This window comes from Dama dama, chromosome 12, assembly GCF_033118175.1.
Source record: "Dama dama isolate Ldn47 chromosome 12, ASM3311817v1, whole genome shotgun sequence".
Classification (NCBI taxonomy): Eukaryota; Metazoa; Chordata; class Mammalia; order Artiodactyla; family Cervidae; genus Dama; species Dama dama.
This window is the reverse complement of record NC_083692.1, coordinates 58,367,128-58,381,626: the sequence shown is the minus strand read 5'-3', so window position 1 is coordinate 58,381,626 and position 14,499 is coordinate 58,367,128. Positions and strand designations below refer to the sequence as shown.

Here is a 14,499-nt window from a genome sequence, read left to right as displayed (position 1 = left end):
AGAAGTATTCTTGCCTGGGAAATCCCATGGACAGAGGAGCCTGTTAGGCCACAATCCATGGGATTGCAAGAGTTGGACACGATTTAGCGACTAAACCACCACCACCATCCCATGTATGCTCATCCCCATCTCTGCCAAACCTCTGGGTGTTCTTTTTCCATGATCTATAGGAGAATCTGTTTAGATCACATTGTCCTTGCCCATGACCTTGGTGCATATTCAGGGCTTTTTAACATTCAACATGAGTTAATGGAGATTACTGTGTCCTTAGGTGAGTAGAGGCACTCAAGAGATTAATATCTGTTGGTCTATGGGTTAAAAAGGCTTGATGAACTGTGAGGTCAATGTTTCACCCTGGGTCAGAATGAACACCCTGACATCTGGCGTTTTATTTCAGCACTAACTCATGAACCTTGGGATACTTTTTGTCCTTAAACAATTCTGGGGTAATAATATTTTCCTGGGAGAGAGTATGTATCTGGAATCTATTCTGAGCCAAGCAACAGAGCCCTTGATAGACTGGCAAAAAAGATATTAAAATTTCCTTCCCATGACCAGGTAAAAGTTGAAAATAGCAATTTAGGATTAAGGAAAAATGTTTCTATTACTCTATAATAAAAACAGAAAACAAAGTTTAATTGGTTGTTTTCTACAAAAGAAAAGCCTGAGAGATCAAACACTACTCCCAGTAGTCTGGAAAGAGGGTAAGATGATTTTCTAATAAAAATGCAACTGGAAAAATGTCCTTACATTTTGTGATGTTTGAACAAAGAGGGTACCAACATTCTTCATTCAGATCTCAATTGCTTGAGGGTGATATGGAATCCAAAAGAGCAGATCAGTTAAATCCTTAGCTAATAAGAGAATAATTTTAGACAATGCATTTTAGTTGAGTAGCAGATGCTGTGAGAATATTTTAAACTTAGCAAGAGACCTATCTTCTCTGATGTTAAAAAAAAAGGCATCTGAGATAAAATTTCAAAACCAGAGAGATTCTCAAATTTTGAGTCAGGAAGTAGACAGATATTTTAGTTGTAAGTTTGAGTCACAGACTTAAATGCCTATTTCAAGTAACTTTGGAAATATTTTAAACTTCCTACTAATCCACTTAGCACAATTAGAAATTATATATTGAAACCAACATATTGTTAATCTTACAATGGTCAGATTAACACCATTTCAAGTGCTACTTAAATTTGGCTATTACTACATGGATATGAGGGTGCAATTTCTTGAGATATTTTTCCTGACTGTGAAGCTCAGTTTGCTAAACTGACTGTGAATATCCTAAGAAAATAAAAAGACCAACAACGCACTAGGCACGGTTGTGTATATGCTAACAGACATCAAAGGGGCAAGCAAGAGAAGTCTTAACTGCAGGTAACTGAGTTCTGGGTCATGACATTTCGGCTTTTTCTCTCCTTTGAAAGTGTGACAGATAAAAATTATTCAGATTTTAAGGAGGACTGGGCTCTTACTGAATTAATTAAATTTAGTGAACACAACACACACACACATAAACATATGAATTAACTCCTCAGAGGGATACTTATCCGAAGTAAATAACATGGAGTATTAAAAAGAAATGGAAAATGAAATAATCTAGTCTCATACCAAGTGGCCTACTATATTAACTTCATAAATAACTGTTTTGGATAATTTTGTGTTCTAGGTGAGTTTTTGCTATAAGAGTGTTCTGCACTTTGGCCTTTCACGTGCATGGCATTCTCTGCTGTGTGTACAGTCATGTCCACAGTTATGCCTGTGTGCAGCCCTAAGTGGCCACGTGATAATGCTTTAGGAGTGTGATCTGTGATGCACAACACATGAACCTGTAATTGCTACCTCCCAGGAAGGGCCCGTTCACTCCAATACAATTGTTACCACTGTGTCAGCTGGCCTGGACTCCACCATGGCAGATGGACATCACTCAGAATGGATGAGGGAGGAGAGGGTTTTCAGCTGATTAAAGCATCTTAAAGCCCTTCGGCCTACCTGCCCCTCCTCCTGCCCCAACACCAAGACTAATTGGATTGACTTCTTTTTTTTTTTCTCTGTTTCACCAAAAGCCCTTACATTGCCCTTTTGTGACACATTTTCTCCTCTGGCTACTTGTGACCTAATCTTTCAATGATTCTACCTTGTTGAAGGAACTGGGGACAGGAAGAGGCTGATCAAGGGGGCTCTGCATATTATTGGGATGGTGACACACCACAGGCTACCATGTAGGTGTTAAAATTTTTTTAAAGTCTGAAAGCATTGCTGCAACAAAAAAAATTTTTAATTTCTCAAGTTTAAGAGATGAATTCAGTTACTTCTTGAAGAAGTGGCTTAGTAAGGCACTAACTTTACAGCACAAACTGGAAGTTGTGGTTGTGGGTTCTGGAACCATGCTCCATGGGTTTAAATTCTGGCCCTGCCAGTCACTAGCTGGGTGAGCCCAGGCCAGTGACTAAGTCTTCCTGCACCTCAGTGTCCTCAGCTGCCTACTAGGATTGGGAGAATAAAATGAGTTAATCCATAGAAAGCATTTTGTAATCCATGGAAAGAGTATGTCTGGTTTGGTAGACAGCCAGTAAAAGCTAAATGTTTTTGTTACTACAACAAAGCATTTTTATTTACAATCTATACACTAGTTACTTTGAAAATTAATAAAGGCATTATCCCAAAGCAATACATATTAAACAAAAAGGTGAGGAAACTGAAGATAAAAGAGGACAAAAACTCATTAAGAGGATGAGAGAAGTACTGTACATTACCCGGGACAGGAATGTGTGTAACTGCATGATGTAGTATAGACCCCTGACACCTGCAGGGTTATATGGTTCTGTCTAATAAAAGGACATATGCAGATTTTTCTTAAGACACAAAAATTCTAAAGCATTGGATTCTAAGTTATTTATTACATGGATGCTTAAACTGGGAGAAAGTGAAAAGTGAAAGTGAAGTCGCTCAGTTGTGTCTGACTCTTTGCGACCCCGTGGACTGTAGCCCACCAGGCTCCTCTGTCCATGGGATTCTCCAGGCAAGAATCCTAGAGTGGGTTGCCATTTCCTTCTCTGAAACTGGGAGAAGCAAAGAGCAAATCAATTACTTTAGTTTTAAAAAAGATCAGAAAATGACAAAGTTATGGAGATGGAAGCCAGATCAGTGGGGATGGGGGACTAAACCAGGCAGATGAGGGAAAGCTTTGATGGAGTAGTTCTGTATCTGGACTGCAGAGGTGGTTACACATGTGATGCGATGGCACGGAACTACACATACACACACTGTACTGATGTCAATTGTGATGTTATGTGACAGTTATGTCAGATGCAACCATGAATGGAAACTGGATGAAGGGTATAGGGGACCTCTCCTTACTATTTTTGCAACTTACTGTGAATGTATGTTATTTCACCATAAAAAGGTTTTCAAAAATCAGAAATATTTTTCAAATGGGATATTATTTACACTGCCATAAAAATATTATTGCATGGTTGACTTGAGTTTTTACCTTTTCTCCAAAGAGTTATATTTCTTAAGATAATTTTAAGTACTTGTATGTCCCCTCAGCAGATACTACAAATCTCAGAGATCTTGCCACACCCCTTAATTTCAGAGACCAAAAAATTTAAAATGTTAAAGTTTTTATTATATACTTTCATTTTCCTTCTGTACCCAGGCTCTCATTTTCCTGACCAGTATAGGCAAGCCAATTCTGATCCTCTCAAATTCCTGCTAATCCACAATCAACTGTCTGCCATTATCTCTATCCCTATAGAAGCAGTTTCAATGCTGAACTCCTTTGATTTATATCAATATATCGGGGTTACCATCTGTAACAAGACGTTATTTATGTACAATGATGTTCTTTCTCTTTCTTCCTCTAATGCTAAGCATGTGAAATCTCTTAAGTCTCTCAAAAAGGCAAGTATTGAGTCCATCTGATTTATCTGACATTCCAGCTACAAGGATACACATTTCCGTTACACAATAAGATGGGAGCTACTCCAGACTTTTGTAACACTAACTGGAGGGGTGTGTGTGTGTGTGTGTGTGTGTGTGTGTGGACTTTTTCATCTCTCAGCTGATTTATAAACCTGGTGGCTGCCTTTTGTTTGCTGCAATCTGCAAGCTGCCTTTACCCTGCTTCCAGCAGGGAGTTGCTCTGACTGCGTGGGGCACAGGCACGCACCTTTCATCTGCACAAAGTCGAGCTGGTGGATGGACTGCAGCAGAGGGCTGTTGTCCAGGCTCAAGTCGAAGTCCGTGGTCATCCTGGGAGTGAGCGTGCCTTTCCCCCACTGATCCTCAGTCAGGTGCACTCTCCTTATGAGGGCATCAGAAATCTATTGAAATAAAGAGCGTAGCCTAAGAAATACAACCCCACACTGGGCACTCAAACTGCTCTTTGGCTCTCCCAGAGTGCCCCACCAAGTGCCTTGGGACCCACACCCTCCCTGTTTCTATGCAGGCAGCGAGGAGCTTCTGATGGTGAGAGTAACCTGTGATTTATCATGAAAATCTGAATACTTCTGGGACTCAGAGGGATCACTATTTATAATTAGAAGCTGTTAGTTGCTCTATTATATGATCTAGATACATGATCATGCTATTTATGACTGATCAGTTAAAAGCCAACAACATTCAGTAGCGATATGTTTAGCAATTACTGAAATCCACTAGCACCAACAATCATAGGTTTCTGATATGAGCTATAGGTATCATGTTAAGACCTAAGACCTAATGACTTTTACTAAGTGGTTCAGAGAGGTTGCATATGATCATCTGTAAGATAAGACTTCCTATACATCATCTTCATGTATGATCTGATTCTTTGGTAGAGGACTTTTTCATTTCTTATATTTAGGCCCCACCCCCGCCCCATCATTCTTGGCCAGTTTGGTAGAGTGTTAGTTGGAAGGAAGCTACATGTTCCTTAATCAAAGGTCCATTAATCATTGGGATCAAAAGTTAAGTAAAATTTAGCTGACATCACAGCATGTCACTAAAACAACACTAAAGAAATCATGAGACATCCAAACAATGAAAAAATTTCACTCTGTTTGGGAAATCACTGACTTGCCAGAAGGAGGTGTAAACAAGGTAGAAACATGTGTATACTTACATTTCTGACAAAACTGTCCAAGATATTAGTAAAGGGACCCAAATCTTATGCAAGGTAATAAGTTTGCTTTGGAGGAACTTAGAGGGAATTTTGTTTTCATGATCAAATATAAACAAAAACAAATTTAAAAAGCCTTTTTAGTCTTGGAGCCCATGATGGTAGAATCTTCTGAGAAGCCAGTGACGTTCCAAAGGCACCCACATCTACATGGCAACACAAAGGTGGGTTCCATTGTGGAGCGGCCCATACCCAGCTAGGTCTGTTGGGAGTCTGGCCTTGGCATCATAGAGTCAGTCTCATGGAACACTGAGAATCTGAAGCAGAAACTTGTTGACACATACCTGCAAAAAGCCACTAGGATCATTTTCCTTAATCACCTCCAGGCAGTACTCCATGAGACCCGTGGTCTGGCGCAATTTCACTGTGCAATGAGAGATCTGATCTCGAACCACCTAGGATTGATGAGACAACAGAATGGTCCAAAGTGGCAGAGGGTAGAAAAGAAAGCAAACGAAGACTTTGGAAAACTTCTTCAAACCATGATCCAAGAGCATCATGGAATGGAACTCAATTTATGAGAATAGTTTGTGGCAATGTCTGCTGGGAACAATGGCTCTGAAGACGGATTGGATAATGGCTCTTACGGGGAGGGATTTGTAACAACTGCAGCCATCAGAAAGGCACACGGTTGTTGGACCTCTGGGAAGCTGGTTACTTTGGTGCCTCAGGGGACATCTTCCACAGGTCTCCGTCGCTCCCCTCTCTGGGAGCTGCTCTGAGTGGGAGGTCATGGGAGGGTCTGTTAAATGACTAAGTGGCCGGAGGTGCAGCTGCAGCATCTGTTCTGTGACACAGCCACCCACCATCTTTGCTCGCCCTCTACCTGTCCCTTCTAAAGAGCAGATATCACCGTCTGAACCCAGATCCTCTCTTGTTCTGATTCTCTTTTCCCTGAGTGGGTGGTAGGGTAAGCCTAGAAGTGGTTGCTAAAAGACAATGAGCTAATGACAGCAAGTATGCCAGACACAGATGGATACAGAATCAAGTTATAATCTACTTAGCATCACTCACTGCCTCATTTGGGAAAGCAGTTTTAAAGGCTATTTGCTCAGCGATGAGTCTGCCTAACCTAGAGAGGTATCTCTCTGAACATGCAGTTTCTGCCTCTGGGAAGTTATCTTTGCCGTGTCAAGTGCATGGCACTCTTTGAAAAATTTCTTTCTTTAGAAATGCTTGTCTTCTCTGTCCCTGCTCAGTGACCCAAATCCTGAAGCAGGTTTTGAAGCATAGAATTGAGCAAGGGCTTTCTAGGAACCTATTACTCACCTTCTGTATTTGTACTATTTTACAAAAGCCTCAAAAAAAAAAAAAAAACCCACCCCAAATCCCCCCAGCATTCTGGATTTTATGGGTAATAACTAAAAGGGGTTTTAATAATAATTATTTAAAAACTTTCCCTTATTCCTTGTTCAGTTTTGATTATAAATTTATTTTCTATGAAAGATGATTACACCTTGTTTCAAAAACAACAGGAAAATAGGTTTAAAAAAAAGCAAATAGTCTCACTACTCCAATGCAAATTTTTAAAGAATTTTGATGTTTCCTTTTAGTTTTTCTCCCTTGAGCGAGATTTAGTTATAATTGCAATTATAGTATGTGACAATTTCACCTCTTTTCCATTTAACACCATATCAGGGGCATTTTCTGTGTTGCCACCATCAACAAATGTTACTGACTACATAAATACTCTATAGTGGGTTAAATTTATTTAACCTACTTTTTGACAAAGTTCTAATTTTTTAACAGTTAATTAATTCAATATTGTTGATCTCATAATTATTTTATTGTAATAAAATATATATAACTTAAACCATTTAAACTATTTTTAATTGGACAATTCTGTGGCACTAAATAAGTTCACATTGTTATACAACCATTACCACCAACCATCTCCAAAACTTTCTCTTCTTCCCAAACTGAAGCTCTGGACTTGTTAAACAATAACTCTACATTCACCTCTCCTCCCAGCCTCTGGCAACCACCATTCTACTTTGTCTCTGTCAACCTGACTATTCTAGGTACCTCATACACGTGGAATCATACAGGATTTGTCCTTTTGTGACTAGTTTATTTCTTTTATGTAATATCTTCAAGGTTTATCCATGTTGTAGCTTGTGTCAACATTTTCTTCAAGACTGAATAATATTCCATTATATGTATATACTACGTTTTGTTTATCCATTCATCTGCTGATGGACATCCGTGTTTCTTCTGCCTTTTGGCTATTCTGAATAAACTTATGAACATAAGAATACAAATATCTGTGTGAGTGTCTGTTTCACTTTTTTCTTTTTTTTTTGGGGCGGGGGGCTCATATACCCTGAAGTGGAATTACTGACTTGTATGGTGTTTTTCTATTTTAATTTTTTTTTTTTTTGAGAAATCACCATACTACTTTCCACAGGAGCTGTATCATTTACATTCTTACCAACAATGCACAAGGATTCCAATTTGTTTACATTCTCACCAACACTTATCATTGTCTGCTTTTTTTTCAAATAGTAGCCATTCCCTCATGGCTCAGTTGGTAAAGAATCTACCTGCAGTGCAGGAGACCCTGGTTTGATTCCTGGGTTGGGAAGATCTGCTAGAGGAGGGATAGGCTACCCACTCCAGTATTCTTGGGCTTCCCTTGTGGCTCAATTGGTAAAGAATCCACCTGCAATGTGGAAGACCTGGGTTCGATCCCTGGGTTGGAAGATCCCCTGGAGAAGGGAAAGGCTACCCACTCCAGTATTCTGGCCTACAGAATTCCATGGGGTTGCAGAGTGTCAGATACAACTGAGCGACTTTCACTTTTACTTTCTTTCACACCCTAGTGGGTATGAAGTGGTATTTCACTGTGGTTTTGATTTGCATTTCCTTAATGACTCACAGGGCTTCCCTGGTGGCTCAGACGATAAAGCAGCTGCCTGCAATGTGGGAGAACTGGGTTTGATCCCTGGGTTGGGGAGATCTCCTGGAGAGGGCATGGGAACCCACTCCAGTATTCTTGCCTGGAGAATCTGCATGGACAGAGGAGCCTGGCGGGCTGCAGTCCAGGAGGTTGCAAAGAGTCGGATATGACTGAGCGACTAAACACAGCACAATGACTCATAATCTTGAGCATCTTTTCATGTGCTTATTGTGTATCTTCTTTGGCAAAAAGTCTGTTCAAGTCATTTGTCCATTTTGAAACTGGGTTGTTTGTTTTTGTTGTCTTTGACAACAAATATCTGCAAGTTTTCATGAAGTCCAATTTGTCTACTTTTTCTTTTGTTGCCTATGTCTTTGATGCCATATCCAAGAAATCATTGCCAAATCCAGTGTCATGAAGCATTTGCCCTATGTTTTCATCTAAGAGTTTTATAGTTCCAGTTCTTACTTTTCAGTCTTTGATTCACTTCGGGTTAATTTTTGTACATGGCTTTCGGTAACTGTCCAAGTTCATTCTTTTGTATGAAGATAGTTTCCCACCATCATTTGTTACTAAAACTTCCTTTTCCCCATTGCATGCTCTTGGAAGCTTTGTCAAAAATCACTTGACCATAAATGTGAGAATTTACTTCTGGGCTTTATTTGATTTCCAGTGGTCTTCTGCTTATCTTTATGCTGCTGCTGCTAAGTTGCTTCAGTCGTGTCCAACTCTATGCAACCCCATAGACGGCAGCCCACCAGGCTCCCCCGTCCCTGGGATTCTCCAGGCAAGAACACTGGAGTGTGTTGCCATTTCCTTCTCCAATGCATGAAAGTGAAAAGTGAAAGAGAAGTTGCTCAGTCGTGTCCGACTCTTAGCGACGCCATGCACTGCAGACTACCAGGCTCCTCCATCCTTGGGATTTTCCGGCAAGAGTACTGGAGTGGGTTGCCATTGCCTTCTCCATATCTTTATGATAGTACTGTATTTTGTAGCTTTGTAGTGCATTCTGTAATCAGGAAGTGTGAGAACTCCAATTCTGCCCTTCTTTTCAAGCTTGTTTTGGCTATTTGGAGTCTCCTAATATTTTGACAGATGATTTGTTATTGCTTTTTAAAATAAAAAATAAAATGTAGGATTTAAAATCTCTTTATTGGAATTGGTGAAAGAAACCAACTTTGATGTGAAGATTGTTTTGTGATTGTGATTGGGGAGAAAGATCACTTTTAAATTCACTGGTTGATTTATTTTCTCCTAACATCTAGTATGTTTCTGTCAAACTAACACCACTGTTGGTCTGGGCTCAAGTGATGCAAATTATTATATTATATTATATTTTCATTTTATTATTTTATTTTAAAATCAGGAGGTAAAAAAAAGGTTACGTTTCTGCTTCTTGGGGAAAAAGAAAACACCCATAAGTTAAGCACTTAAAAAAATGCAATGCAGAGTACCCACAGCTATTATACTACTCATCTCTGCTATATGACGCCTGACTAAATTGTTCCCAGAAAGTGTTTTTACATTTCAGCAGCAAGTGCATCAATGCTGCTAGGTAGCAGAAACCTCAGCAGTCACCTTTCACTGTCCCAATGGCATTTGCCCTAGGACTATATAGAAGTGACTGGTACTAAAATTCCGAATAACAAGCACAGGCTGGATCTGAGTACTACAACCCAAAGTAAGCCTCCTTTTGAGGCAAAAAAGACTGAACTGTGTTTACTTGCCAGAACATTCAGCTCAATGATAATTTTATGACCAAAATGTGCTGAAATAAATATGTTACTCAGGCCTCATAAAATTCTATGTCTGCCTCTATAAATTTCCTTCTCAAGCAAGGTTTATTTGGTGCCAAAGGAGCTGTGGGAGTGTTGGGGGCTCTGATTACTCTTAAGAAGCTTCATTGTTGTGCTGCCAAAGAGTCTGTGAGTTTCAGGGGTGTTTGCTGTTGGCTCCTGTATTCCATGGTTCAAGCTTCTTGGAGGGACTCAATATCCTGCTTGGCTCGCAACTCTCACTGTTGCTACAGTGGATGCTGGTCCATTTTTAAAACATTTTAATAAACCATTTTGCTATGATCACAGTAACCTGTGATAAAATTCACTGTTAAAAATGAATCAGTGGGGTTCCCAGAAGTAGCATTTTTGGGTGTTTTATAATTAACTTTTAGTTTCTCAATTAATCTAGCAAGATTTCCCATATTATGGAAATCAGCCAGATAATTAAATCTTTTAAGAGTTTAAATATTTTATTCTGTGAGTGTCTTCATTCAGCTTTCTTACTTGCTACCTTCTTCTCTCTGTGTTATTTCTACTCCTTATTAGTACTATTTACTTCTACATTGTATATTTTTTAATGAAAAACAATTCATAGGAAGTCAGGCCATGTCACTTTTTCTTTGAGTTCTATATTTCTTTGCAGTGGCTCTGATGCTCTGGAGAAACCCTTGGCACCATGTTTTCAGCTGGCTGGGTTTAAGGAGTTTCTAAGGAAATATACATGTTGCAGGAGTGAATAGGAACTAGGAAATAATCTTCCAGTCTTCATGTGTATTAAGGCCTAAACCAGCTCTTAGAGGACAACGAATTAATCTGTGGTCCACAGTTTCAGAGAAGGCCTTCAAAATTTTATCAGCAGTCACCATCTGTTTTGGGTGGCAAATCCTATTGATCACTTGAAGAGTTTTATTTTGTTAAGTGGCAAATTTATAAAGGTCATTTTTTGGGGGTCAGGATACGATACTGTACCTATTTGGAAAAGGAGAATTTGAGAACAGACTGTATGTCTCTTTGAATGCTTAGACTTTTTAGTAGCAGAGAGCAACCCATGACAGCTTATATAGTACAAATGTGAAATTTTGTTCAGTCTATCTACAACTGTATTTTCCACTGCATCTTGAATAGGCCAGTCTCCCATCACTCAGCTCAGGTGATACAAAGAGCTGCTAGAACTGAGATTAATTAAGGGGAATTTCATTATTTTATCCAAATTTCATCTCTCCATCTTACATGTGGCTCTTTAAAATTTTTTCTTAAATCTTGTTTTTAATAAATACTTTTCTCATAGTATTTTCTCTCATCATGGGGTCTGGAGAGAGATCACTGATGAATTTTCAGTCTAAGTAAATACTAACATTCTTTCAATATTTCAAGACATTCTTTCTTAATATATATTTCCATCACTGTTTAAAACGATGTCCTCTAAGTATAATGCAATTCTTTTTTGTTTTTCTAAGATATAAGTACTTTCAAGAAACAAATTTGAAGAATTTATTCTACACAGGTCCTTTTGGTCAGTGGAGATAGTTTTTTCTATGTGTTCCATAATGTCCTGTAGCAAGATGACTGACTGATGGTTGGAATTGACTCACTGGTGATTTTTGGTGAAGTGCTTTGACCAATAGATTCATCTAGTAAAATAAATAATTCTCTTGATTTTCCCTTAGAGTAAAATATTATCTCCTATATTATCATTACATTCACTGAAACTTAGGGACACTTAAATTAATGAAGAACATTTTAAATTTCTTACACGCCACCATTCTCCCACATGGCTAATGGAAATACGGCAAACATTTCCCCCATTCTCTTGATACTGTCCTCTGTAGTAGTATTATTAATTTAACCACCTCGGCGACTAGTCATTTCAAAGACAAATCTGATGCTTTGAGTTTTAATCCGTAAAAGGATCATTTAGCCCTGTTAAGTAAATAAAACGCATACCTGTTTTTCAGAAGGCTTGAGATTTTAACAGTAAAACTGAATTTTCTGTCTCAGAAGTGTGAATGACGATAACCTCATCAATAAGCATTGAGTGGAATATCCAAAGCATGCTCTTAGTATATAGAAAACTGTATCCTTGTACAGAGAAGTTAGTGAAGGAAGAAATACAAGCCATTTGGAGAGAGAAGCATCCCGATGTGGCCCCACCCACACAGGAGAACATTCATCATTTACAGCGTTCCACAGTAAAAATGTTGCATCCAGCATGGTGGTGTTTTGTAGGATGTGAGAAATGGTGAATTAGTCCATCATCTTTGAAGAATGCTTTAAGTGCCTTCTGGAGCTGGGTGTGCATTCATGTATGGACTCAGGCAAAGGACCTTAAAGAAGTTCTGCGACTGCCCTTCACTGTCATTGCCAGCGCGGGTCGAGGGTGTTCACAGGCCTGTCCCCTGACCGTGGTGAGCTCCAGGTGCAGGTGGTGGCATCCTGGTGATTCCACAGGCAACTCGGGCTCTCTGCTTCTTACAGGCCCTCTGGGGCTTTTGCTTCTACACGTGGGGAGCATAGCACCACGGAATTTGCCAAATGAATTCCCAATTAATGATAGGCTTGTCATCAATAATAACTGTGGTTAAATTATTAGAGTTGGCCCCCCAAAAACTTCTGCTGAGGGCAGTCAAAAATGTTAAGTGTTCCAGTATGCCTAAATTTTTTCAAAGTCTTCACTGCAATGAACTAATGGAACGTCTTGCCAGTAGTTTTATTGTAATCAAGTGGACTTTTTAGTTTGTTGCGTTTCTTTCTAGTAATGACTATAACAGTCAAATCCTACCTGTTAGTTTTAAATTCTTTGTGAGCTTGGGCAGACCCTTCCTTCCTTCCTACCTCTCTTCCTCCCACCTCCCTCCCTTCTTCCATTCCTTCCTTCCTCCTCCTCTCTCTTTCTCTAAACCTGATTAAAGGATTATGAAGCATTGACAAAATGGCTAAAGTAAGCCGATAATATCCCTACTGTAAATTTGTACTCTTAATAATATGCCCATATGATTAATTCTTTTTTTTTTGCTAACATAATGGGAACAAACAGCCAATACATGGTAAATAATAATGAAGATAATAATGACAATCATGATAATGAGTCTAACAAAACCCAACTGGATTCAAAATCAAGCATTCTATAGACAATTACAATTGGGACATGGAGGCCCTCTATAAAAATGGAAGCTCTAATAAACAGTAAGTTTTATCATTTTTATCATTATCCCTTAGCATTCTCACTGAGTAATGTCATTGGTATGTTAACTCACCAACCACACATGGAAATTAAAGATTAGGTTTTTTCAGAGTTTATTTGAATAACTATAACTATTTTTTTTTCTTTAAGAGGATCTAGACTTGCAAGGGGACCAAGAAGACATCCATCACTTAGTACTATTCAACACACAAATTCATTCTAAAATATTGGAGAAAGAACACCTGTAAGATGATTGTGGAGTCATTTCAAATCTGAATGTTATATAAATAAAAATAATTCTCAGATATTTCTTTTGGCTTATCAAAAGAAAAATGACATTTGTAAAGTTCCTGAAAAGAGCACAGATCTCTAATGGCACTTTTAAAATGTTGACACAAATTTCCTCTGAGGGTCACAGACAATGAGGATATTTTAAAGCCTTATTTAGCCAAGGAAGACCTGGGAAGGATGTTGACACAACACACACTGTTCAGACATGAAAACGAGGGGCCCAGCTGCCTCTTCTGGTAGAGGGAATATTGTCCAAGGCATTAAATGTGAGTTAGTAATAGTTTTTGAAAGCTCCAAAACCATTTTTTCCCTCCAGTAGTTTTCTGACATTTGATTAATTTATCACATCCTGAAAATTTAGGTATTTAGCTCCCAGTGTTTTTTCAAACCACAGAATAGTATTACTGTAATTTAGACGGTGTTCCTAATATAAAGTCACACCTGTATATGCCTCAAAGTCTTGTTTTTAGCTTTTAAAAATAGCCCACCAAACTTAGTGCACTATTTTGTGCGGTGATGAATTATACTCAAGTCACCATTCCTAGGTTCAGAGATAATTAATCACACTAGGTTAATTCTGCAATAGGATCTCTGGTATTATGGAAAATACCAGGAGCACTTACTTCCTCAGTATTCTGAGTAAGACTATATTTCCAGTCTGATTACCATTCAGGGTCTAAGTCGTGTCCAACTCTTTGTGACCCCGTGGACTGCAGCACATCAGGCTTCCCTGTCCTTCACTATCTCCCGGAATTTGTTCAAACTTAGGTCCACTGAGCCGATGAGGCCATACAACCATCTCATCCTCTGTCGCCAATTTCTCCTCTCGCCCTTAGTCTTTCCCAGTGTCGGGGTCTTTTCTGGGAAAGCTATCCAGTGATAACCACAACAATAAAGCTCACATTTTGAGTACTGTGCTTTAGGGTCTTTACAATGCCCTAGGCGGTGTGGACCACGTCTAGGCCTATTTTCCACACAGGTGAAAGAAATGGAGCTGTAGACGTGTCCATGGTGAGAGACCTAGTAAGTGATGCAGTGTGTCTTCACACCCCGTTCTCTTATGACCCAGAATCTGGGCTCCTCACCACTCGGCTCCATCTTGCCTCAGAACCAGAACTGCTCCATCTGCTCAAGCAATTGGTTCTTTCAGAGAGGAGCCTGAGTGGATTATAAAGACTGTCTT

The 14,499-nt window shown here is 39.2% G+C and overlaps 1 protein-coding gene across 4 annotated transcripts in view; it reads right to left on the bottom strand.

The window, feature by feature from the left end:
* TRIM9 (tripartite motif containing 9) overlaps window positions 1–14,499 on the bottom strand; it is a 121,984-nt gene that overhangs the window by 31,748 nt on the left and 75,737 nt on the right. For all 4 annotated transcript variants that reach the window (XM_061157382.1, XM_061157383.1, XM_061157381.1 and 1 more), the window contains 2 exons: window positions 5,452–5,562; window positions 4,178–4,331 (listed from right to left, as the gene is read on the bottom strand). In XM_061157382.1, the coding sequence (XP_061013365.1) occupies window positions 4,178–4,331; window positions 5,452–5,562 (265 nt within the window). The remainder of the gene's footprint in view (window positions 1–4,177; window positions 4,332–5,451; window positions 5,563–14,499) is intronic.